The sequence below is a fragment of the Bos mutus genome, chromosome 23, assembly GCF_027580195.1.
Source record: "Bos mutus isolate GX-2022 chromosome 23, NWIPB_WYAK_1.1, whole genome shotgun sequence".
Taxonomy (NCBI): Eukaryota; Metazoa; Chordata; class Mammalia; order Artiodactyla; family Bovidae; genus Bos; species Bos mutus.
In genome coordinates, this window is record NC_091639.1 from 12,274,062 (window position 1) to 12,301,535 (window position 27,474).

General features: G+C 43.3%; 1 protein-coding gene across 1 annotated transcript; it reads left to right on the forward strand.

Annotated features, from left to right (window-relative positions):
• The first annotated feature begins 4,200 nt into the window (after positions 1–4,200).
• STMND1 (stathmin domain containing 1) lies at positions 4,201–25,694 on the forward strand. Its single transcript, XM_005898235.3, has 5 exons — positions 4,201–4,412; positions 12,435–12,600; positions 16,319–16,470; positions 24,362–24,493; positions 25,180–25,694. Exons 1-5 carry the CDS (start codon positions 4,332–4,334, stop codon positions 25,462–25,464), a joined length of 816 nt encoding a protein of 271 aa, XP_005898297.1. The 5' UTR covers positions 4,201–4,331; the 3' UTR covers positions 25,465–25,694.
• Positions 25,695–27,474: the final 1,780 nt, after the last annotated feature.

A 27,474-nucleotide genomic window follows, 5' to 3' on the forward strand; every position in this document is an offset into this window, starting at 1 on the left:
TTTTCTTCTTCACTCTGACCCACTAACCCACAAAGATCCATTCTCTACCAGGGAAAAGGATGAGAAGAAGCTGGTATAGCACTCAGGCTATAGTTGTGATTTGATGTAATAAAGTTCCTACCTGGAGGACGAATACCTTGATAAAATGAGGCCAGGGTTTCTTTTTCTCTGTGCTTGATTGTCTAATGAACTTCATCTTATTCTTCGTTGTCATTTTCCTGCTCAGTCCTTTCTCCTTCTTGCCATTTTTCCTTTTTCCTTTCTGTCTTTTGAAGTAACAATATGGGGGGATTCCCTTGCGGTCCAGTGGTTAGGACTCTGCACTTCCATTGCAGGCAGGATGAGTTCGGTCTCTGATCAAGGAACTAGGATACCAGATGCTGGGCAGCACAGCTAAACAAACAAACAAAAAGATGACCAAAAGTAATGAAGTAATGATTTGATATTCTGATGTGTTCTATACCTTTCCAACTCCAAGTGTGATCTTCTGACAACAGTGACAGAGCCACTGGGAGCTTTTCAGAAATCTGGGATTTGAGGCCGCATCCCAAAACCTACTGAATCAATTATCTGCATTTTAACAGGGCCTGCACCATCAACTTTAAGAGGCACCAATTCTTATGATACCCCCATCACTCCAGGAAAAAAAAAAAAGACAAAACTCAGGAGTACATAGATTCCAAATGGAAGTAAAGACTTTACCTTCCAGAGATTACTCATAACTGATGAGAAAAATTGGGCTTCTCCATTGGCTCAGACAGTAAAGAATTCGCCTGCAGCGCAGGAAACCCAGGTTTGACACCTGGGTTGGGAAGATTCCCTGGAGGAGGGCATGGCAACCCCCACCCAGTATTCTTGCCTGGGGAGTCCCCAAAGATAGAGGAGCCTGGTGGGCTATTAAGTCCGTGGGTTCACGGAGTCAGACACGAGCAACTAAGCACACATCGCACATCCAACTTTTGGTGAGATTTGAAGGATTTTTTTGCCCTCAGTTCAGTTCAGTTCAGTTGCTCAGTCATGTCCGACTCTTTGCGACCCCGTGAATTGCAGCACACCAGGCTTCCCTGTCCATCACCAACTCCCAGAGTTTACCCAAACTCATGTCCATCGAGTCGGTGATGCCATCCAGCCATCTCATCCTCTGTCGTCCCCTTCTCCTCCTGTCCCCAATCCCTCCCAGCATCAGAGTCTTTTCCCATGAGTCAACTCTTTGCATGAGGTAGCCAAAGTACTGGAGTTTCAGCTTCAGCATCAGTCCTTCCAAAGAACACCCAGGACTGATCTCCTTTAGAATGGACTGGTTGGATCTCCTTGCAGTCCAACGGACTTCAAGAGTCTTCTCCAACACCACAGTTCAAAAGCATCAATTCTTCGGTGCTCAGCTTTCTTCACAGTCCAACTCTCACATCCATACATGACCACTGGAAAAACCATAGCCTTGACTAGACGGACCTTTGTTGGCAAAGTAATGTCTCTGCTTTTTAATATGCTATCTAGGTTGGTCATAACTTTCCTTCCAAGGAATAAGCGTCTTTTAATTTCATGGCTGCAATCACCATCTGCAGTGATTTTGGAGCCCCCAAAAATAAAGCCTGACACTGTTTCCACTGTTTCCCCATCTATTTGCCATGAAGTGATGGGACCAGATGCCATGATCTTAGTTTTCTGAATGTTGAGCTTTAAGCCAACTTTTTCACTCTCCTCTTTCACTTTCATCAAGAGGCTTTTTAGTTCCTTTTCACTTTCTGCCATAAGGGTGGTGTCACGTGCATACCTTTTTTGCTCTAGCAGCCTTCAAAGTGGAAAAAGGTTATCCAATAGCAGAGCAGGATAGTTAAGGACACAGAGCCTGGAGCCTTAGCAGAGGGCTCCAGCTCCAGTGAAGGGAGACATGGAAATGATACCAGCACACATTCTGTGGCTCAGGCTGGGCGTAACAGAGCCTGCTTCACTGCAGAGAGGGGTCAGAGGAGAGTGAACAGGACGGAATCATTCCTCGGCATTCTGGAAAACAAACAGGCAGTGGTGTGTCCCTCGGGGGCCATGGAGGTGGGGTGGGGGTGGTGAGGAGAAAGCCTTGATTTGTAGCATTTATCAGTTTCCATGGTGTACCTGGGTTTCCCTGGTGGTTCAGACAGTAAAGAATCTGCCTGCAATGCAGGAGACCTGGGTTCGATCCCTGGGTCGGGAAAATCCCCTGAAGCAGCACATGGCAACCCACTCCAGTATTCTTGTCTGGAGAATCCCCACGGGCAGAGGAGCCTGGTGGCCCACAGTCCACGGTGCTGCAGAGTCGGACGCGACTGAGCACCTAAGCACAGCACAGAGTGGACCTAGTCCTACCCTGGCTGATTTTAAACCATCCATGTGGTATCACTGAAGGCGGAGTTGGGAAGAGACGCGGAGTAGCACATCACGATTCAAGAGCCGTAAATAAACTCAGAAACGCAGTAAGTTGTAAATAATTGGGAACTGATGCGTTGTACTTATTACCTTTGTTTTTAATATAACTAATTGTGAGTTTATATAATGTAAGTTTTAGCAACGGCTGTGTTGAACAACTAAGTTCAAACAGTCCTGAGAATTGGCTCTCATGAGACACTAAGAGTAGGCTCCAGCATGTACCTTTAAAAGGGGCATTTTTCACACATTTGGACTGTAAATCGTAGGAAGTCTCAAAAGGTACCTGCACAACGCATTTGGGTATCATTTCTTCACACTGATATCCTAGCAAACATCTGTTCACAGCTTGCCTTCAAAGGAAAAGAAGAGAAAACATCTGTAGAATTTCACTCTTAAGGTTCATCCTGCAAACTTTCCTTAAACTTTCTCCAGAACATTTTATAGGCGTCCCTTTTGTTGAGTTCTTCTGGTTGAGGATTTTCCAGTTTGCAGTTGGAACGTTTCATGTGACTTACTGCACCCATGAGTTAATACTTTCGGAGATGTTCCTAAAACACCATATTAGCCTTATTTCAACTGTTCATTCACAAATTTTTAATGTTTGTTGCTCAATAATCGTAAAGCCTTGGTTTGAGTTTCATCTCATCTTTCTTCTTCAGTTTTAGTCAAAGGAAAACTGACAGGCATCACAGCCGTAAGGAGAGAAAAAGGAGTTCAAATGCTATAAAAATAATCAGTTTCCTATAACAGAGCTGACCATTAATTTCCTTAGCAGAATCCAGAATTTTACTACATTTCCAAGAATCCATACTAGTATTTTCCCGGTGTTGTGGATACATGGGACTGAATAAGGCCATCTGGTTCCTCTTCAGAGATCCCTCATTAACTACTCCCCCACCCCCACCCCACTCCACACACACACACACACACACACACACACACACACACTCCCCATCTAAGTCACAACCTCTCTGAGCAAAGGTTTGCAGCCTGTGAAATAAGGGACCGGTAAGCAATGTCTAGATCTCTTTCAGCTTTTCAAAATTTATTTAATTTAGCTTTTCAAAATTTATTCTAGAAAATTAAAATTAATTGGAAATAGGATAAAAAAAAAAAAAAATTCAGGAAAGAACTTGTTGCTCATTTGGGCAGTCCGCCTAGTCTGCCGTTTTGGGATGACACCATGTTCATTCTTTGAGAGAAATAGGTACATTCATCCACTCTCTTTCCTTACAAGGCAACAGTTCATAAAAATGCCTCTTCCATAAAAAAGATTTGCATGACCCATTTCGCGGCTGCTGAGCTGTTTGTGATCCTAAAAGTCTGGTTTTCTTCACTGTGTGGGTTTCGGTTTGCGTCACCGTCCTCTCCGAGGTCGCCCCGCGCGACACTGCTCTGGGCCGTCCAGGCCGCCTCCACCTCCCACCTGTCCTCCAGGGCTTCGGCGGACTGCACTCCTACGCCGCCTTCCTGCAGCCGCCTCCTACCCTCTCCTCGCGGTCTGTAACCCCAAAACCAACAGCTTGAGCCCCCGGCTCCGGCAGCAGGGGTAGGGGCGTGTCCCAAGGTGCCTTGGAAAAAATAAGACGTCCTCGAAGGATGCCAGCGCCTAGGATACTTTTAAAACGCACTTGGCGGGGCAGCGGGAGCTCTCCCTCACTCCTCTCTGGAGAGAGGGCTTCCCAGGTGTGCCTTAAACGCCTCCGATCTTGCAGTTTCCGGTTACAAAGGTCCCATCGCCGCGCAGGTCCCAGGTCCGCGTGATGTGGTTTATTGTGGCAACAGTTTCCTGGCGTCGAGCGCCTCCTGCCGAGCCCTGAAGCGCCCGAGGCTGGGGACAGCGGAGGCGCGGGGTCTGGGCGCTGGGCGCGCGGGGGGCGCCGCGCGCACGGGCAGCGAGGCCGCAGGAATCGCGCGCACCGCGCACGATGGGCTGCGGACCTTCCCAACCGGGTGAAGAAAGGAGACGCGTGCCCGCGCCCAGGAAGGGCTGGGAAGAGGGATTCAAGGTAAAAGCACACACACAAAACAGACAAACTGTACAGCCTCTTGCTTGGGAGGCCTGGCGAGTCCCACGCCTGGAGGCGGCTGGAGAGGGCCCTGCGGGCTATCAGAGCCCACCTGGTGGTTGAGCACTGGGCGGACCGGGAGGGAGCGGCTTGCTTCAGCGGGGATTTAATTGCCTTCTCAACCAGGACTCCTGTTGCTCCAGGCCTAGCTTTCGGGTTTCAAGAACCCACAAAGGTGGTCACACCCCTGGACCAGAGGCGGGACTAACGGGGACGACGGCGCGTTCTGCTTGGTACTGGGCTTGTGGTGATGCTCCAGGGAAGATGAGACTTCCTGGGAGCCGCCCTATATTATCAGCTTCCCTTATGGGAGTAAGACCCGGAGGAGACCTCCGTAGCCGTCTGGCTGAGCTCTCTTGCTTCTCACAAGAGGATCCCGAGGCCCAGGGAGGTGGACCACTTGCCAGAGGCTGTACAGCTTGTTTTGGGGGGACAGCCGGAGACAGTACAGAATTGTCAGGAGTCTCATTTTAGGACTCCACCCACACTCCCGTAATTCTTCTAGAGACACGATGGGGCATTTTACCCCCCAAGGGCATGGAGGAATGGGCTGGTGGAGGCAAAAATGAGGTCCATGATTCTTGACATCATCACTACCATCGCGAGACTTCCACGAAGAGAACTAGGAACCCACCAAGGTCCCTTCTAGAGGGATTATCCCAAGATCATATTGCTGCTGCTGCTGCTGCTAAGTCGCTTCAGTCGTGTCCGACTCTGTGCGACCCCAGAGACGGCAGCCCACCAGGCTCCCCCGTCCCTGGGATTCTCCAGGCAAGAACACTGGAGTGGGTTGCCATTTCCTTCTCCAATGCATGAAAATGAAAAGTGAAAGTGAAGTCTCTCAGTCCTGTCCGACTCTTAGCGACCCCATGGACTTCAGCCTACCAGGCTCCTCCATCCACGGGATTTTCCGGGCAAGAGTACTGGAGTGGGCTGCCATTGCCTTCTCCTCAGGGAAGTCTAGGCAACCCTATTAATAAATTTGCCCAGACAATCCAATTTAAGCCCATACTGTCTGCTGCAAATCAAGATATAATGTCGCTCTTCCTATATTCCCTGATGGCTCAGTCGGTAAAGAGGCTGCCTGCATTGCAGGAGCCCGGGGTTCAATCCCTGGGTCGGGAAGATCCTCTGGAGAAGGAAATGGCAATCCACTCCAGTATTCTTGCTTGGAGAATCCCATGGACAGGTGGGCTACAGTCCATGGGGTCACAAAGAGTTTGACACGACTGAGTGGCTAACACACACACATTCCTTAAGGGCATGTTTGGAAATACAGTTTAAAGAGCAAACACTCTCTCAGCAGGCAGTGGGTAAGTCATTCTTCAGTATCAGTTACAACAGCTACTGTGTGTAAATACATCAGAAACAAACTGGACTTACTAGAGGCTGGGACTCAAGCATGGTCCACGGGGGACTCCTGTGCCCAGATGCACACCTATTTCAGCACTGTTCTCTGCTTTCCATCCCAACTGCCACTGTCTGCTTTCAGGAAACCATTTCCTCTTACACTGGGCCTTTCTGCCTCTCTCATCACCACCCTAACCAGTCCGTCTTCCACACTGCCACCTGTCTTCCTGAGAAGAAGTTGCCTTTGTTGTGTAAAAGTTTACATTTGGTCTCATCAGTCTCTCTGATGTCATCCTCTCCTCAGCAGTCCCTTGCATTCGTCTGCCAAACCCAGAAGCTGCAGTGCCCCGTTCTTCCAGGCTTCATCACACTCCGTGCCTTTTCCCCATGCCATTCCCACTTCCTGGAATATCTTCCCTGGGCCCCATTCCTGGTCCTCCTGATGGACTCCTACCTGTCCCTCCACACTGAACCCGAGCTCCACTGCCCAAACACTGTGACGTTCCCTTATCCTGTCGTAGATGTTTGTTTAAAGCTCTTTCGCCCTCATAGATTTATGGGCTTCTTGGGAGCAATTTGATCATCTTTGTTATTCATCACTGTTGGGGAATAACATTAAGAATACTTTATTTTTATCTTTTCCCCCAAATATATTAATGTGACTTTAAAGTACTAATCCATTCTGTTTTTCCCTTTTTTGGTACAAAAATCTTTTAAAATTTATTTTTACTGGCATGATTACATAGAAGACTTCAGTAGAAGAAAATTTTCACTATTTGTGTTTGTTTTATGGCCATTATCATTTGTCCCATCTCATGGTTATTACTGAAAAAAATATATATATTATTTTTTATAGAGGAGGAGTGCTGAAAAGCAATCGTCTCCAAGTGTCAAATACACTGGGTCCCTTTGGACCAATCATTCCCAAGGCTGGGAGGGGTTCTGGGTTTCTTCCTGACCTTTCCTGGGTAAGACAGTCATTGCCCCTTGCTTGGATTTTTGTACAACACTCCTAACTAGTCTCCCTGGGTGCTTCCTTCACAACCAGCTTCCACCTGCCCTGTGGCTCCAATCTTCCACGTGACCTCCAGAGGGATCATTCTAAAATAAAATCTGATTATGTCCATTCTCTGCTGGAAAAAAGTCACTGACCCACTAGGTAGGCATATCCACCGATGGTCAAGAGTGTGACTACCTAGGTTTGATTTCTGGATTCACCACTTGTCAGCTGTGTGACTTGGGTCCAATTATTTGACCTCTCTGTGCCCTGGCTTCCTTCTCTGTAAAATGAAAGTAATGATAGTTATTTTGTAGAGTTGCTGGGAGGAATAAATGAATTCAGTTCACATTAAGTGCTCATACCAAAGCTTGGCACAGGATAAGCACTTAATATTAGTCATTGCAATCACTGTTATTACAATTATTGGTTATTACACTCACTCATAATGATAGTTATTGTAATCGCTATTATCACAATTATTTATGTGAGAAAAAACGCAAAGTTCTTAGCACACCTTACCAGCCACCCTCAAGCTGATGCCGGTCAAATGCCCCAGTGTCATCTCTCCCTGCTCGCCTGTTCTAATCAAACCTCACCACGGGTTCCCCAACCCCATTTTGTTCCTACCTCTGTGCCTGTGCCCCCACAGCCTCTTTCCTTCAGCTCTACCTCTACATCTTCCTGGACCACAGAGAGATATACCCCCAGGTTTCAAGATGACTCAAGACCACTCTTCTGCATAACCCTCCCCCTCCCCCCATGCTGGCAGAGTGAAACTCATACCTTCTCCCATCATATTTCAAAACATTTATTGTGCTTATTCATTTCCGTGCTAGCCTCCCATCCTAAGCTATTACTGAAGAAAAGAACTGTTTTTTGTCTCTTAGTCTCCAGTGCTCACTACAGTGTCTGATGCAAAGCAGACATTAATGAATGTTTTGGGGTGACTGCATGTAAAGCTGATGCTGACATGAGCTCCTCAGATTTCTTCACCTCTTCTTGTCTCCTAGGAGCATAACTGAACTAATGATAGTCAGCAAGGAGGAAATTCGATATTAAAATGACCTGAAAATAGACTCAGACTTGACTCTCTTTCCCTACTCCCAACATTTGACTTTGGAAATGCAATCTGGGAAAAAATATAATTATTAACTAAATACTCTCTGGCTATCAGAACAGTACTTTTTTTACCTTCATAAATGCACAGGGCTTGAGAGTTCCCTAGTTACACAGTGTCTTTTAAATGAGATGAACACGTTTGCTTGCCTGAAATATTTATGTTTCTTAGCAGCTTGACTTTAAAATATTCTGAATCAAACTTCTTGAGATCTGCCTGCTGACTTTCTGTTCACTGTACGTTTAGTGGCAAGAAGACATGGTAATAAAATAATACATAATAAAGAAAGCATGGGGAACTGTTCTTAGAAGAAATGCTCTTCTTCCATGTGATCAACTCAAAGTTTCTTGCCTTATATAAAAGGAGAGAGACTAGATTGGAATAGATGATTTCTGAGTATCCTTTGCAGTTTCCCCCTAAACTTTGACAGGAAAATTGTTTGTCATCAGTAAACGGAGTTAACTTTTTAAAGTGCATTTTTTAAAAAAAGTTATATTTCTAGTTGTTTTTGATTCAGTTCAGTTCAGTTGCTCAGTCACGTCTGACTTTGCGACCCCATGACCCCATGGACTGCAGCACGCCAGGCTTCCCTGTCCATCACCAACTCCCAGAGCTTGCTCAAACTCATGTCCATCAAGTCGGTGACGCCATCCAAACATCTCATCCTCTGTCATCCCCTTCTCCTCCTGCCTTCAATCTTGCCCAGCATCAGAGTATTTTCCAATGAGTCAATTCTTCACATCAGGTGGCCAGAGTAATGGAGCTTCAGCTTCAGCATCAGTCCTTCCAATGAATATTCAGGATAATGTTTTTGGAGGGTTGCTATTTATTATTATGTTTATTTGAAGTAAACTACAGAGAATCAAATTTTAATGAGAAAAATTCTTCCTATATATTTATAGACAAATACATTTATCAGTTATCTGCCAATAATTTGATTTAGGAAGGTTTCAGCTCCAGGGAACTGTGACAGATGACTCTTCTTCCAAACTGTTCATCAGATTTGTTTCCACAAAGCGTTAGAACACAACATATAATGCCATCAGACCAACCAACCAACAAACAAAATACCTTCTATAGTTAAAAATAATACCTTTCTTGGGATGCTGATAATGCCCATGCATAGCTGTTACTTTGGAATTCACAGCTTTTCACTTCTGTCTAACATTGGTAGATTTTTACCCCAAGACAGTGAAGCATAAAATAAAATTGATACAAAATATGAAAACGTTGATTCTGTACTTCTGCTACAACTTCATCTCAAGGACAAAATAAAACCTTCTACCCACCTCCCCACCCCCATACCATCACAGTTGGACTTCTCATTGGTGTAAAAATATAAACTCTGCATGCATAGACAGACCAGGAAAACTGTCTACACCATATCCCCATGAGGCATAGATCTAATTAATTTGTAAATATCTCTCGTCTTTGAACTACATCTTTTCTCAAGTCTAGATTATGAAATTGGGTGTTAAAACTTCCAGAATGTGTTGCACATAGATAAGATATTTGAAAGACATCGTTAGTTTGCAAAAGAGAAAAACCTTAAATTTCTGCTCTAGAAACTGAAGGCTGTTGGTATATGTTCTTTTATGCTGGAAGATTGTATTTCATTGGCTACAATTTGAGTTTTGGTCACTGACAGAGCTTGAAGGCAGACTGTATTTAAATAAGCATAAATGGGAAAGATTCTTGCTCAGGCCTGGATGAGCTGCTTTGATGAAACAATTGGGAGGTTGTGTGGAATTTAAATCTACTCTGACTTGTAGTTGACAGATATCTTTGTGAAAATCCACGTGTTCAACTAAAAACATTCAAACTTGCTCTCAGTTCCAATGTGGGCATTTTGTTTGTTTTGTTGTTGTTGCTGTTAAATCAGTTCCCCATTTCAGGATCTCCCCTGGGAAATCTTAAATGGCAAAATTAGTCCCCATGCATAACTCCATGCTTTGCTAGGTTCAAAAACCGATGAATCTGTGAAACAAAAGGAACTTGTAAAAAATATCTGTTTTACTATCACTTCATAGATTGGGTTTTAATAGCTCATTTGGCAAGAGGAGCAAGAATGGTGGATATAATCTTTACCTTCAATGTGAACTGTGAGCCCCTTAAAGATAAACATCAGACAGGGTCTCCTTTTCCTGTTACCTGAAATATAAATATAATATGAGATATGTATACCTATAGCTATGTATATATATTTCATATAACAAAGGAAAAGGAGGCCCTCTCTGATTGAATATGACTGTTATTATATAATAACATAGCATGGAAAATGTTATATGTAAAGACTATTTTCCTGGGTCCGCTTACTATTCAGGAACTGTATGCATAATAACTAAGTCTGAGAAGAAAGAGATGAAGAGACAAAGAGAAAAGCCTGTAGTTGTTCTCACCCTCTATCTTTGCGCTGAGTCGTATTTCAGGACCGTTGAGTTTTTGTTTGCTTACTTCTTTGTTTGTTCAGTTGGTTGGTTTATCATATTTTCTCATGTAGTTCTGAACCACAGAACTAATTAGGTCTCAACATAATGAACTGATATTGGTTTAGCTGGAGTGATTGTGTTCTGTAAACAGGATGATAAGCAATGCGAGTCTCCCTACTAACAGAACATACAAGAATGGCTAATAGAATTACGAGAACCTGAGGATGACAGGGGCCCTCAACCTATCAATGGTGGTTCCTCCTTAACCTCTGAGGGAGCTTTGGAATGCTTCCAGAAAGTGGTCAGATGGACTCAACTATTTTAAATTGTTTTTTTGATTTGTTTTTTTGTTTTTATTGTGAAAGTACCAAGAGCCAACTCACTGGAAAAGATCCTGATGCTGGGAAAGATTGAGGGCATGAGGTGAAGAGGGAAACAGAGGAGGAGATGGTTGGATGACATCATTGACTTGATGGACATGAATTTGAGCAAACTCCAGAAGATAGTGAAGGATAGGGTAGCCTGGCGTGCTGCAGTCCATGGGTTCACAAAGAATCCAACGTGACTGAGGGACTAAACAACAGCAATCAAGAGTTTTATGCCGATGTCCTGGCTTCTTATTCTTTTCCTAGAGGGAATGTTTTCTGCTTGGTCCCTAGAGTCATAATTTAGAGCCAGAAGGGGCCTCCCTCCTTTAAACTGAAGCTCTGAGAAGGTCTGTTATCCCTCCTTTCTAATATTTTGGGGCCCACTCTTTCCCCCACTTCCAGGGCCAGGGTCCCAGTTCCTGTTTAAATCCCATCTCACCTGGACAGTTGCAGTCCTCATACTGGTCACCCCGTTTTGTCCCTTCCTTCCCTCTACTCCTGCCATGGGTGCTAACCCAAGAGTGATTTTTCTAAAAATCACACCTGATCACTTTATTTTATGTAGAAAAAGCCTACAAAGGATTCTTGTTGCCTTCAAAACAAAATGGCACGTGTCTACTTGTCACAAAAGACTTTCCCACCTGAGCAGCTACCACTTTCTACATCAGTCTATTTCTGCTTAACTGGAATAACTCAAGTTTCTGAGCACCCGTGTTGTCTCACACCCCACCGTCCTGTGTACTTTTCCTGTGTCTAGAATGACCTTTCCCTTTCCATCCTGGGACTTCGGGTTTCTCTGGTGGCTCAGTGGTAAAGAGTCTGCCTGCAATGCAGGAGACCTGGGTTTGATCCCTGGGTTAGGAAAATCCCCTGGAGAAGGAAGTGGCAACCCACTCCAGTATTCTTGCCTGGGAAATCCCATGAGCAGAGGAGCCTGGCAGGCTACAGTCCGTCGGGTTGCAAAGGATTCGGACTAAACAACAAGTGGAAGCTCCTTCATAAAGACCCAACTCAAGCATCTTCTCACTGACATTTTCTTTGATTTTCCCAGCGTCTAGAGCTGCATTTCTTGGCTGCTGGCACTGCAGCATCTTGAACTGTGTCCTGCTTCTGACGTCACATCACCATCTCCCTCTCTGTAGTCATATCTTCTTCTGCCTCCCTCTTCTAAGGACACCTGTGATTACTTTCAGAGCTCCCTGGATAACCAGGATACTCCTGCTATCATAAAGTCCTTAATTTAGTCACACCCGAGAAGTCTCTTTTGCCTTAAAAGTTCACATCGACAGGTTGCTGGGTACTATTCAGCCTCCCACAGATAACCAATTGACTAAGTATTCATAAAGCAGACCCTGCGACATTTTCATTTTCCAAGAAACCATTTTCTGGGACTTCTCTTGGTGCAGTGGCTAAAACTCCACGCTCTGAATGCAGAGGGCCTGGGTTCAATCCCTGGTCAGGGCACTAGATCCCACATGCCACAGCTAAGACTTCAACTGCCGCAACTAAAGATCCTGCATGCCACAATGAAGATTTAAGATCCCACGCGCCGCACCTAAAACCAGGTGCAAACAAATAAATAAATAAAAATACGTTTAAAAAACAAAGAATTGTATATCAACTGTACTTCCAAAAACTTTTAAAAAAGAAGCCATTTTCTAAGAAGTCTTGACTCACAAAGCTATTCCCTTTTCACAGGCTGATGTCGGCATGGCTCATAGACCCCAGATCGAAACTTCACTGCCTGAGGATGCAATGGGCAGCCCTGGAGACCTGGACAAGCAGGCCCACTTGGGAAGCTTACCTGGAACTATTCCAGAAAGTTTCCCATCTCCTAGTGAAAGAAACGGAAGACTAAATTCAGGTAACTTCCCTGTGCGTGTTGATCTCTGTAACACACTGTTTCTCTGAATACATTTTATAATGTGTGTTTGGGGACTCGCATCACTGCTTCTTGTGTTCCAGATAGTGCTTCAAGTGATAAGGTCCCATCACCAAGACCTTAGGAGTTAGCCTTAGGCCTTCATTATGTGAGTAATACTAACCATTACTTACTCACATCATGAGTTAATAAGATACTAAAAATTTTGTTGATGACATAATTAAAACTTTCTTTTTTACTTAAAACTAAAAGCCTTAGGACTTGCCTGGTGGTCCAGTGGCTAAGACTCTGAACTCCCAGTGCAAGGGGCCTGGGTGCGATCCCTCGTCGGGGAACTAGATCCCACGTGCTGTAACTAAGCTGCAGGCTGCATCGAAGGTGGAAGCTCCCACGTGCCGCATCTAAGACCCGGCACAGCCTGATTAATCGTTAACTCAAAAACTAAGAGCTCCTATTAGTGGTTGCATAAGGCCTTGGGAATAGGAGTTGCCCGGGCTGCAGTCCATGCGGTTGCTAAGAGTCGGACATGACTGAGCGACTTCACTTTCACTTTTCACTTTCATGCATTGGAGAAGGAAATGGCAACCCACTCCAGTGTTCTTGCCTGGAGAATCCCAGGGACGGGGGAGCCTGGTGGGCTGCCATCTATGGGGTTGCACAGAGTCGGACACGACTGAAGCGATTTAGCAGCAGCAGCAGCAGGCTTTAGTTAAATTCCTCAAAACTCCCACCATACTAACATCTTTCCAAGGCAAAGTTCTACATTTAAAAAATTTGTAAAACCTACATCAAACTATTTCTCCTGTCTCTCCCCATTCAAAACTATCAGCAGATATATAGTAAAAGTATCTTCCGAAACATCAAAGACATAATTTTGACCTAGTGTGTTCTTTAGAAACTGTTAGTGGGCCTTTTTTTTTTTTTAATGGTGTGTTTTCACTTTACTTGAGCTACCTTCTGGTGTTAAGAGATTTATTTATATTTCTTCAGCCTTTAAAACAAATTGAACTTATCAGAAGTCCAAGGAAGAGTACTCTCTTTTATTCGAAGGGGAAAGCTTTCATTTCATTCCTCATTCCCGTAGTTTCTTCCCTAGGAACCAGTTAGAGTTGGAAAATAGATTGGATAGTAAGTGATATTCTTTTACTTGGACTTTTGTGGCAACTTGGGTTATGACAAACCTCCTTTCTTTAATGCCCATTTTATTTATCTTTTAAACTGAAGCATAGTTGATTTACAATACGGTATTAGTCTTAGGAGTATAGCATAGGGATTCAGTATTTTTACAGATTATATATGCCATTAAAACTTATTACAAGATAATGGCTATAATTCCCTGGGCTATGAAATACATCTTAGTTGCTTATCTACTTTATGCATAGTAGACTATCTCTTCATCACCTACCTCTATCTTGCGCCTACTCTTTTCCTTCTTGCCTTTGGTAACCACTAGTGTGTCTTCTATATCTGTGAGTCTGCTTCTGTTTTGCATATACATTTGTTTGTTATTTTTTAGATTCCACGTATAAGTGGTATTGTATAGTCTGTGTCTTTCTGTGTCTGATATTTCATTAAGCATAATATTCGCTAAGTCCATCACAAGTTTCACATTGCTCCTCGTCTTGTGCTTCTGACAGGGTGTAGCATGACCTCTAAGGATGAGGGAGGGGTAGGGGGAGCAGGGAAGAGATGCCCCCCCTCACCCTCAGTGTTGGGCCAGCACATGTATTTTTTCTCTCTGATAATTCTGTTGATGAGAATCCCTCCTAGACTGCAATACGAATGCTCGCTATCGTGTTAACATACTACAGATCGTCAGGAGGATGGGGACCTGGGTGCCTCTGGACAGGCAGTCCTGCCATCTGTATACACTGTTGAGAGCAGTGTGGGGAGGGAGGCCCCAGGGAAGCAGGAGAGAGACCAGCGGGGGAGGGGCTGAGGCACAAGAGCAGGTGTTTTCAAAATGCAGTACTAATTTGTTTTCAGGGAAGGGCTTCCCACAGGATGAATAAGAACCAGTGCCCTGAGCCTTCTATTTGTTCTCACCCCAGTTTCCTCTGGGACTTCCCAGGTGGCGCAGTGATAAAGAATCCACCTGCCAAGGCAGGAGACACTGAAGACGTGAGTTTGATCCCTGGGGTGGGAAGATTCTCCTGGAGAAGGAAGTGGCAATCCACTCCTGTTTCCTTGCCTGGGAAATCCCATGGACAGAGGAGCCTGGAGGCTACAGTCCATGGGGTCGCAGAGTCAGACACGACTGCAGCAACTTAGTGTGTATGCAGTTTCCTCTCTGTCTCCTCTCTGCATCCCTGCTCTTCACAGCTACAGAGTATATTTATTAAAAATTTCAAGAAGGTTAATATTCTTAAGTGAGGGACATCTGGTTTGTGTGTGTGTACATCTGGGGGTTTTTCCTATCTTCCCATTACAAATTCATGAAAACTGTCTTCGTTAAACCGTGATGTTAGAAATTTTTATGAAAAGACTTCATCCACTGGATGGAAAGAGCTTCTTAAAACACAAGAGAGCTCACTTCTTTCATTTTTTTTTAAGTGTCAGTGGCTGCTGCTGCTGCTGCTAAGTCAACTTCAGTCGTGTCCAACTCTGTGCGACCCCATAGACGGCAGCCCACCAGGCTCCCCCGTCCCTGGGATTCTCTAGGCAAGAACACTGGAGTGGGTTGCCATTTCCTTCTCCAATGCATGAAAGTGAAAAGTGAAAGTGAAGTCGCTCAGTCGGGTCCAACTCTTAGCAACCCCATGGACTGCAGCCTCCCAGGCTCCTCCGTCCATGGGATTTTCCAGGCAAGAGTACTGGAGTGGGGTGCCATTGACTAGAGACTATTTATTTAATTTATTTTGCCTGTGCTGTGCAGCATACAGTATCCTGACCAGGAATCGAACCCGTACCCCCTGCACTGGGAGCATGGAGTCTTAACCCCTGGGCCACCAGGGAAGTCCTGAGAGCTCATTTCCAAGGACCCCTCCTGGCACCTTTATTTTATGAGGTTGTGAAAATGGGATGCTTCCTTGCTTCCTTATATAATTGGGTGATGTGTAATGGGGCGGTCCCTCTCATTAGTGCTCCCCTAGAAACTGTTTCTGTGCCATTTTTAGAATCACTGATAAAAACTTGGCTACCACTTGACTCCAATCCTGATTTGGTTCAAAGACTCTTTTCAAAAAGGCATGCTTTTACTTATGTAGATTTAGCAGATGGCGTAATTGTAAACTCAGGGTTGCAGAACTAGAAGTCTCTTGGCAACATCACGCTGTTTATCTTTTGTATACAAAGCATAGAAACCAAACTGCAACTCATGAGAGTCACTGAAAGACTATCTCGTTTGTGCCTGTGGTTTAGCTTCATAATTATTGCACAGAACCCATGTAATCGTACCCAAGTGTATATGTGTTGTTACAACAAAAGTGTAGTATATAGCAGCACATGAAAGACTTTTTTGTAATGTTAATATTCCAACCTGCTAAGTAAACATTATATTATGTTGATGTGTATCCTCTGTAAGAACATTAAGGATTTGAACTTCAAAGGATTATAAAGATTTGTAATAGAAACATATTTGGGTACAAGTGTTGAGACTAAGAATTAATTATTTAGCATGATTTATAAGGCATGTAATTAGCATTTGATTGATAAAATCATTGTGCTTAAATTTCACTGTCTCTTTCTTTCCCTTTGGAAGACCTAGTGATCAATGGATTAATCCATAAACCCCAACCCTTAGAGAATCGAGAGCGACAAAAGTCATCAGACATTCTGGAGGAGTTAATTGTTCAAGGAATAATACAGAGCCACAGCAAAGTATTTAGAAATGGAGAATCATACGATGTCATGGCAAGTAATTTTTAATTAACACTAACTTATAGGAAAAATGAGCTTTCCAGGTGGCTTGGTGCTGAAGAATCTGCCTGCCAGTGCAGGAGACTCAAGAGACTCAGGTTCGATCCCTGGGTCAGGAAGATCCCCTGGAAAATAATAATCTACTCTAGTATTCTGGTGTCCATGGGGTTGCAAAGAGTCAGACACGACTGAGCGACGTCACTTTCACTTTCTAGTATTCTTGCTGGGAAAATTCCAAGGACAGAGGAATCTGGTGGGCTACAGTCCATGGGGTCGCAAAGAGCTGGACATGACTGAGTGACTCAGCATGCCCTACATAGTTAAAGATAGCAACAGGATATGACTGATTACGAGTTATTTTTTCCAGCAATATGCATCTTAGTGTCACAATACAGATTATACTATAGCATTTATCTAAGCCCGTTTTTTCCTCTCATTAACTCCCTCACCCCTCCACACACCATCCTTCTCTATGGATTCAGAAATTGCCTGATCATTAATGATTAATGAATCCAATAAACATATCTTGGGTTTTACCAAACTTGAAACCTAAGACCCACTGAATAAAATGCCTTCCTTCTTTCAGCAATTTTTATTAAACATTACCTCTGTATTAGGTATGTGACTATAGAACTAAATGCTGGCTTATCCAATAAGAAAATAGGCCTAAATACCAAAGCTACAGCAGATATGCTTATCACTTATATACACACCTAGAAGTCAATCATGAGGAAATGAAATGATAAAAATTGTTATACCCTATTTTTCTTTGTCAATTCATCTTAACTAATCAGTCATTGTTTTTCTGTAGTGTGAGCAGTTCGTTTTAGCCTGATTTTAACTGATTGTGGTCAAAGTCTTGAGTCCTTCACTTTTTAATAAGTTCTTTGTAAACCTGTGGTGAGGATAGCAGGCTTGGTGTTGTTTTGCTTAGTTCTCTTGTTTGTTTGGGTTTCTTTTTAAGCCACTGCTCCCGGCAGTACCTGTAATCCTAAAGCATAGACAGAGGAAAAAAGAAGATAAAAAGAAGAAATGACACAGAAAAGGGGCCTAAGGGAAAATGAATAGGGAAGAAAAGAATGAAACTGAAATGATGGAAATTAAGGCCTGAAATTATATCAAAGCCGCCTCAGTGGTGGCCAGTCTCCTGTGTTGTAGGGAAAACAATCAATAGGGGATAAAAAGATTCATTATTGAAGTCAAGTTCGACACCTAGACTAAGTCACTTAGTGTTTCAATAAAGGTAATTTCCTTCTCTGTGTGTGGGACTTGCTGAGAACTCATGAATAAAAGCCAACATGGTATTTTCTTTTGAAGAAGGCAAAAATAGGTGCTACAGAAAGTATTCAGCGAAAGGAAGGAGATTGTTAAGCCTTATGAATGATATTATCAAGCTGCCAATAATAAGAGGAAGTGAGGGAAGATAAAAATGGACCATATGATGGAAAAACTGATGCCAACACAATGACAATTTACATTTGTATAAGGCCAGCTATCAGGATACAGGGCATTTTGGAGTACCTTATCTTACTTTCCTTTGGAGAAGGAAATGGCAACCCCCTCCAGTGTCCTTGGAGAATCCCAGGGACGGGGGAGCCTGGTGGGCAGCCGTCTATGGGGTCGCACAGAGTCAGACATGACTGAAGCAACGTAGCAGCAGCAGCAGCAGCATCTTACTTCAAAGTACTAAAAAATGATGTGTCTTTAATATGAAAAAGGCTAGAAGAGATTTTTTTCTTGTAGATGAATCTCGGGAATCAGAAAATAAAAAGTGGATCAAAAAAAAAACAGGAGAGCCATCTGGAGGAAGATAGATTGTGTGGACATTCAGTAACTAAGCAATGCCTTCTGAAGAGAAATGCTACTGTCCCTTGATGCTCACACCAGTGGGAGTAGCATTAAAATATTTTTCAGTGATTCCAATGCCAGAGATGAATGAATTCAGACTCAGACCTCACTAGGGCATCAGCAAGGTTAATTAATATAAGCTACATCATGAAAGAAACGTATCTATTAAAAAATGAAAACTACAGGCTTGGCTTTCAATAACATCATGAAGAGCGCCAAAGATGAAGGCGCGTTTGTATTCGTATTATGCAGACATGGAATGGTGGTGGAGCATAGTCGGAGTGTTCTCAGAAGGATTTAAATGTGACAGGACTTCAGAGGTAGGCAAGAATAACACAGTTTGTGTGTTATTTTTTTGGTTTGGAATTGGGCCAAGATGTCCAACAAAAGCCAGATTTGCAACAGGCCAGAACAGTAATGCATCTTATTACCTAGCACAGTCCTTAACCTGAACATTCGCATCACCCAGGAAGCTTTCAGAACTCCTGGGGCCAGTGGCAAAGGCTGGGCCCCAGAATGTGGTGCTTTTGAAAGCTCCCAGGGTCCTCCTGAGCAGCCCAGGCTGAGAAGTACTGCCCTGAAGTGTCAATAAAAATGTACATCAAGCCCTCACATTCATGATCAAGCTGGGAAGGGTTAAAGCTTTCGAAACTAAAATTCCCCCATTCACCCTGAAAGAAAGTCCTAAAATATTCCAGAAAATAGAGCATCTGTTCACTAGAGGACTAAGATGGTTCCTAGGAAGCATATGGAAATGAAGAGATAGAATTGCTCAGGGTCACGGGTGAAGTCTCTTTCAATTCATGTATAGCTGAGAACGTGTATGCGTGTATGTTAGACACCAGAGATCTTGAATATCTGGGGGAAAGTTATAAGGCCAGTGCAAAAAGATGAGAATGAATATCGAAGGACTGAAAGGGGAACCGTATTAAGAATGAAAATATCATGAGACAGTTAATACTTTTAACTAAGAAACAAAGAGCCAAAGGAAACAAAAGGGGGATAGTCCAAAAAGAAAGCAATGTTAGTGTCAGTAGGTACTACAATAGGTTGGATTCAGACATGTAAACACCATTCTTCACTGGGGGCTTTAAAAAAAAGCTTTAAATGAAATATTATGAGAAAAAAAATCAGAAGAGTAAATGTGAGAATACTTAAAAATAAGACTTCTTAAGTAGACCAATAGTTACTTAAATATAAGGGAATTTATGACGTTGATCTGTCCCCATCTTAGCTAGGTTGTTATCTTTAATTCTGTCATCCTTTAGAGTGAAATAGAATAAAGGATGCTGAAAAGGGGACTCCCCTATGACCTAGTCTCTTTCTAGAAGTCCACAGCTGTGTCTTTGTCCAGGGATCCCCATTGTCTTTTTGTTTGTTGGTTTGGCTGCTCCATATGGCACATGGGATCTTAGTTCCCCAACCAGGGATGGAGCTCCTGCCCCCTGTGTTGGAAGTGCAGAGTCTTAACCGCTGGACCACCAGGGAAGTACCCCCTGTCGTCTTTCTTCTCAATTTTTTTCATCATCTGCTTTTTAGCCAGTACTATGTCCATTCCTGGATAACCCGCCTGAAAGCATATTCATACTAATAGGTGTTACGTTCACTCAGAATTATAATGATATGTAAGAAGTACAATGTTAAGAAGTTAAATTATCAGACCAAGTGAATCGTCCAGTACGTTTTAAAACATTCTCATAAGACTCCAGTGACTGTAATTGATTTTATGTACACATGTAAATATGTGTATGGCTTGGTACAGATCTCTTTAAAGAGATGGGATCAGCTCTCATTTATCCACATAGGTATTATCCACTTGTTGTTGTTTAGTCACTAAGTCAACCAGTCAATCCTAAAAGAAGTCAGTACTGAATATGCATTAGAAGGACTGATGCTGAAGCTGAAACTCCAATACTTCGGCCATCTGATGAGAACTGACTCACTGGAAAAGACCCTGATGCTGGGAAAGATTGAAGGCAGGAGGAGAAGGGGACAACAGAGGATGAGATGGTTGGATGGCATCACCAACTCAATGGACATGAGTTTGAGAACACTCCAGGAGTTGGTGATGGACAGGGAAGCCTGGAGTGCTGCAGTTCATGGGGTTGCAAAGAATCGGATACGACTGAACTGACTGAACTGAGTCTCTAAGTGATGTCTGATTCTTTGCAACCCCAGAGGAACCCCACCAGGCTCCTCTGTCCATGGAAATTCCCAGGCAAGTATTCTGGAGTGGGTTGCCATTTCCTTCTCCAGGGGATCTTCCTGACCCAGGGCATCAAACCCAAGTCTCCTGAATTGTCAGGCAGATTCTCTACCACTGAGCTACCAGGGAAACCTATTATCCACTTAAGATTCTTTTATCCCAAACTCATTTCTCCCATCCTGGGTTTCCCTGCACAAGACTCTCAATCCTCTGTTGAGTCCTCCTATCTCTGATCCAAGATGATTCCCATTCAAGCCAACTCCTGTCCTTGATAACTTTCAATACTGTCAGGGAATTTGTTGACAATATATCAGAGTTTCTAACATTGTTGAACCACATGGGGAGTTTTTTTTAAGGGGGAGGAAGTTGACCAGATAAAGACAAAATAATGGCAGTTCACGCTCAGAATGACTGTCTTGGAGGTTTTAACAATGAGCAGGAATGACAGATCTCTTCTGAGAATCTGCCTTACTCTAAGCACAAGACTCTCATTAAGAGAGTATAGCCAAAGTAAGTTTATTTGTTGGTCAATAGTTAACTAGAAACGTGCTGAGGGTACCAGAAGTAATGTATACAAGGTGGGTTGGCTAGAAACAAGACCCCTCAACTTATTACAGCGTCTTTGGGCGTGCAATCCCCTGCTGCTGCTCGTAAAGAAAACAGTTGAACTAACAACTTCTATAGCTTTTGAAGTTGATTTTTTTGTATGGTTTCTATGGGTAGCTCTCTAGGTATAACATGTTCATATAATGCTATCATTTTTGATAAACGGTACAAAATGATAGTTGATAACACCTGACTTCATAAAATCCAGTGGTAAAGAATACAGATAGATTTTCTCAGGGCTTTGAAGGCTTTTCTTTAAAATGTCAAACTCAAGAAAGGACAGGGGTTGCCCAGGTAGGATTAACCTCCACAAGGGGTAGGAAGCACATGGTTTCTTAAGAGTCATTTTTGGATAAAGCCACAGGAAGAGTCCACCCAAACTGGAAAGCCCAAGTTCTCTGAAAACTGTTGATCTCATCACTTAAATCAAGGTTCAGATCCTGTGTAAGCCTGAAGGAACCTTTGTTTATTGGATTTTAGATGACTGTATCATATTCTCCTTAGCCCTCTCTGAGTGAACATCCCTAAAAAAACTATCTTCTCCTAATTTTACAGTCTCTCTAACTGAGCCCCCATAGCAAGCATATCTGCCTTTTCAGCAGATGGCTTTGGCCAGCAGGGAGCCTAAAAGCCAATGGTCAATAAAAATAAAAAAACAAGGGTGGGGGAGGGGAACTTGCTTTGACAAACATCTCCCAGTTTTCCTGCACTGCACAATTTCTCACCACATAAAACTGTCTGAAGGCTGCAACTGAGCCAAAACTTTAATAAATGTTTTCCCTCTAAAAGGCTTTCCAAGAATCACAGATATTAAAGCTGGAAGGAACCTTAGCCATCCTCAGCAGATTGCAGAGCAGCGTCTATGGTCTGATTTTGAGAAAAGTGAGTCCAGAGAGACGAAATGCTTTGTGTCAGGTCACCCAATGGGTAGCAGTGGTAGACACGGGATGAAATAGAGTCCAGGACCCCTGCCTGCTGGCCCCCAAACTTCTGAATCTCATTTGTCCCCTTCTTGACAAGTACTGTGGTGTGATTCCGTGTGCTGTCATTGAACAAAGTCCACGCTTTCACTGAATGAAAAGCAATCACCGTTTATTGAGTGGCTATTGCATACTTTCCTTTTAAAAAAACAAAGACTGTGAAATGTGTATTACCAAACCTATTTTACAAATGAGGAAGGGAAAGCCTACAGAGTTTACGAGTTTGCAGAAAGCCACACCGTGACTGAGCCAGGATTCAAACCCGAGGCTGCGCGAGTCTGGGTCTGGTGCTCTTCCCGCTGTGCTGAACTGTCTCTCTTTGTGTGATTTATCTTCTCAGTAACTACCATCTTGCAATCTGAAGACACAGTCTTTTAGATATGAAAATGAATATCAATAGCTCCTTTGTCTTTAAAAGTCTTTAGAGAAATTAACTAGAACTATACACAGGGGTACTACCTAGTCTGGAGATACTGTGGATTCAGTTTCAGGCTACTGCGATAAAGTTAGTGTGTTAGTTGCTTAGTTGTGCCCAACTCGTTGTGATTCTATGGATTGCAGCCTGCCAGCCTCTGTTCATGGAATTCTCCAGGCAAGAATACTGGAGTGGGTTGTATATAGTATAATTTCATTGAGTGGTTGAACATGACAGATGCACTGTGAATATATTAATATATGTATATAGATACATGGGCATGGGGCTTCCCTGGTGGCTCAGACGGTAAAGAATCTGCCTGCAATGCAGGAGACCCAGATTCGACACCTGGGTTGAGAAGATCCTCTGGAGAAGGGAATGGCAATATGAGCATAGAGAATATCTGGAAAGACCCACACCAAACTCTTTAAAATAGTTTATGCTGATGAATGCATTCAAGGCCCAGCTGGTTAACAGAGGATTCAGTTCAGCTCTGTTCAGTTCAGTTGCTCAGTCATGTCCAACTCTTTGCGACCCCGTGAATCGCAGCATGCCAGGCTTCCCTGTCCATCACCAACTCCCGGAGTTTACTCAAACTCATGTCCATCAAGTTGGGGATGCCATCCAACCATCTTATCCTCTGTCGTCCCCTTCTCCTCCTGCCCTCAATCTTTCCCAGCATCAGGGTCTTTTCCAATAAGTCAGTTCTTCGCATTAGGTGGCCAGAGTTTTGGAGTTTCAGCTTTAGCATCAGTCCTTCCAATGAATATTCAGGACTGATTTCCTTTAGGATGGACTGGTTGGATTCCCCTAAACAGAGGATTGGGGGACTATTTATGTATCATTTTAATTTTTCATAACCAAGGTATATTATTTTTAAAAATTAAACTTTCTTTGCAAACCCTTTACAACAGTTTAACCTTTTTTAATAACTAGAAATTATAATCAAAGTCATTATCACTGCTCTAAACTATATAAAGGATGGCCAGTCATAGGAGATGTGCATGCGTGCTAAGTCACTTCAGTCCTGTCCAACTCTTTGCGACCCATGGACTGTAGCCCACCAGGCTTCTCTCCATGGGATTCTCCAGGCAAGAATACTGGAGTGGGTTGCCATGCCCTCCTCCAGGGGATCTTCCTAACCCAGGGATAGAACCCATGTCTCTTATGTCTCCTGCATTGGCAGGCAGTTCTTTACCACTGGCGCCACCTGGAAAGCCCTCATAGTAAATAGTATGGGTTTTTGGTTTTTTTTTTCCTGTTGTCATGAAACATGTGGAAAGAACCAACAGCAAAGCCCAGTGCAGAGCAGAGTTGCTGTATCAGTGATTGTTAAGCCTCTCCTCCATAAGACCGAAAGTTCTAACACTAATCTCAATCCCAAATGAAAGTCTTTTGTTGCTTGTGGAATATTAAAAATCATGGGGTTTAACTTTTTACCTTGAATTACAAATGCATCCAGCATTCATTTGCCACCTTTTCTCATCTTGTTTGTGTTCTTTGGATTTTTTTTCCTTCTTATCAGCCCTCTTTCATCTCTGCATTTTTTTTTTGTTTTTTTTTTTTTTTTTTTAATAATAGTTTGTTTTTTTCCTAGGCATCCAATAGATATGTTTTCTTTAGGAATTAGTTCTGTTGTTACCAGGAATTAAGTCTTTAGGAATGAGTTCAGTTTTTACCAGTTTTCACATAGTTGTTTTTAAAATCTATCCAAAAATCTGTTTAGATTTTTGGACTAACACCTTAAACAATGTTCATTCACTGTCTCTTGCCTTTCTCTTTGCCAGTGAATACATTTGTCTGTCCATTTAAAAAAGTGTCTTCCTCCAGGTAAGCACTACCGAGAAGCCACTGAGAAAGCCACCAGCCAGGCTGAAAAAACTTAAAATCAAGAAGGAAGGAAAAGATTTCACGATGAAGGACATAGAAGAGAAGATGCAGGCAGTGGAGGCGCGCAGGAAGGTAGCCCAGCTCTCACGTGAGGGGCACTGCTCTGAATGAGTGCATCCTCTCTAATTGGCAGCTTTCAGACAAATTGCATGGATTGTATTAATTCTTTTAGTGATCTCTATGCTTCCCATGCTGTATACTTAATTTTTTTAAGTTCTCTTTGTGTGGTGAAGAAATGAAACACCATCTTGAATTTGGTCAAATTACAGCTTCATCCATAAAGCCTAAGGAAGCAATATCTAGTTCTGAGAATTAAGTATGATATTTTCTTCCTATTAAAAAAAGAGAGAGAAACATCAGCTGGGGCCCCGGGTGGCAGAAGGTCTCGGTTGGAGGATGGGAGCTGAGCGGAGGCTGTGCAGACCTCAGACAACGCCTGCAGCATTCACACACACATGGTCCACATCACCCTCTGTCTGCCATTATTTTGGGAACCAGCCTTTATGGCTTTGGTCTGATAGCCTTTACCTGCTATCAGACCCAAAGAGCAAGGACTAGACCATAGCTCCTTGAGAGTGTGTGGAGGGTATGGGGGGTGGGGGGAAGGGTCTGTCTCCTTCAATAGTAATTCCTCAACCTCTGTTGAATGACTGCATAATGAAATAGAGAAGCCAGGAATGTTCGTTACAGGCAGTATTAATGAGAACTTGGAGAGAGTTACTTGGACTCTTTTTTCACCCTTTAACCCTGCTTTTCAGACTAAAGAAGAAGAAACAAGAAAAAGGCTACAGAGTGACCGACTTCCGGCCCCAGCCCATCATTCAGATTCAGCTGAACTGGTAGGGGAAGACATTGTGTTTGCAAAAGGACTCAAAACCGTAAGTTGTGCCGAATTTGAACCGTCTGACCTGCAGGAAGGAAAACTGCTGAAAAGGAAGAAGAGTACGAGTGAAACTACCTCTGACGATAGAAACTACAGTTACGAAAATATCGGGGCTGTGGAGTCAGACGCGTCCTACAACCAAGCAGACGGCGCATTCTGATAAAACGTAAGCCATTTTATGTGAATTTCAGGAAAAGGCATCCATTTCCCCAGGTGTGACATTCTTAGTCTGTCTCCGGTTTTCTTTGACTGCCTGACCCCCTCACCCCCTGGGATGTGCCTTGGGCTTTAGGAATGATTGTGAGAGCTGCCTGGGCTGGAGCTCTGTTGAGTCGGCTAAACGGCTAGTCTGGCTTTCAAAAAAAATAAATAAAAGGAAAATTTGACCAACTTTGGTTTTATAAAGTTGCTGTTCTCCTTAAGTGTGGCTTCAAACATCGTGAAAATGCCTTTCATTTGTGAGCACCTTTCAGCTTCCGTTAATGTATTTGTGACAAATAAAATCCTTCTTTGTGGTTCCTGCCCCTTGGCTGTGTCCACCCTCTGAGGGTCCTTTAAGACAAATTATATGGATTTGTGTTAAGTATTTTCATGATCTGTATGCTTCATATGCTGTATGTTTAGGTGTGGGTTTTTTTTTTTTTTTTTCTTTTAATTCTCTTTGTGTTGTGATGAAAGCAAAATTCTAATGGTGGCTAAATTACACTTCATTCATAAAATTTAAGAAAGCAACACCCAATTCTCAGAATTAAGTGACGTATGGAATTTTCTTCATGTGAGAAAAGAAAAACTTTAATTGGAGCTGGTGGGGGAGGAGGTCCAGCACCTGACTTCCCTAACGAGTTTCCTGGCCCTCATCTTCCTGGAATTACACTGTGGTTCTTCTGTTTCCTCACCACCCTCGTCCAATCAGTTGTCAGGTCCTATGAGTCTACATTATATGAAGCTCTCTTGTATCCATGTTTATACTCTCTCCCGTCATTACCTAGTTCAGACCATCTGACCATCATTCAGCTAGATTACTACAATCGTCTTTCTTTTTCCAATGGTCTTGAGAAATGGAATATTCCTGCCATATCTGTAAACAAGGATGTCACAGTCATCAGACTGTGACACTCAGCCCTGCAGCGTGAGTCGATGAGCCCTGAGGGATTCAGGTAGGAAAGCGTACGTGCCATCTATCAGCCATAAGATTGCAGCCACTCCCTACGATGAGCCCTGAGGAAACTCAGGATCTGAAAATACAGGAAAGGGCCCCAGATAGCTGAGGTGCATATCAAAGGCATGATTTCAGTGAGCCCAGACTCTTGAATCTTCCCATACATAGAAAAGTACTAAATTCCTTAACTTGACACATCTAGTTTCTTTAATTAACAGTGATCTTTTGATGTTCCAAACTACCTGCCCTTTATTGTAAAACTCTTATATATCCTAGCTCCTCTTCTCGGAGCCTCGGAGGAGTTTCTCAAGCTATCTGAAATGCTGTCTCCTGGGCTACAGTCCTCATCTGTCCCAAATAAAACTTAACTCTCAACTCTCACATTGTGCAATTTTTTTCTGATAGTAAAAGAAGTCTGACTTTTTTATACTGAAAAAAGTCTTTTCAGTATTTATTCAATGGTCTTCTGCTGAAACCCTTTTTTGGTTCCCTTTCATGATCAAGGTAGAGTCCAGACTTCTTTTTCTGACTGGTAAGACCCTCCGCTTTCATAATTCACTTCTGCTGAATTTCTGCTTCTTCAAACTTCACACACTCCCTAGTCTCTGGGCCTTTGTGCTGTTCCCTCCTTCCTCTCTCCCCATCTCACGGCTTTACTTGACTAATACCCTCTTGTTTCTCCCGTCTCCATTCAGACACCACTTCCTCTGATGCCCCTGGTCTCGGTTGATGGCCCTCTCTCATAGTTGCCCTTTGGTATTCCGGGTTACTCAGTGTCACACCTGCCACCTCTGTAGGAATTGGCTGATGCATGTCCTTCTTCCCCACCAGACGTGTCAGTTCTAACAGGGCAGAGGATGGGTTCATCTTGACCTCGGTTGCGGTTTTGTACCTTGGAAAGTGACTAGCACATGATATATGCTGTGTAAATATTTCTTCAGTGGGTGAGTCATTACACCCTCCTCCAAGAGCCGGAGGAGAGCCCAGGAGATGGCTGGGGAATCATGGCTG

Coding starts and splice junctions, on each gene's coding strand:
- STMND1 (XM_005898235.3), top strand. CDS start 4,332: ATGGGCTGCGGACCTTCCCAACCGGGTGAAGAAAGGAGACGCGTGCCC. Junction 12,601..16,318: donor AAACGGAAGACTAAATTCAG/GTAACTTCCCTG, acceptor TCCCTTTGGAAG/ACCTAGTGATCAATGGATTA. Junction 16,471..24,361: donor GAGAATCATACGATGTCATG/GCAAGTAATTTT, acceptor GTCTTCCTCCAG/GTAAGCACTACCGAGAAGCC.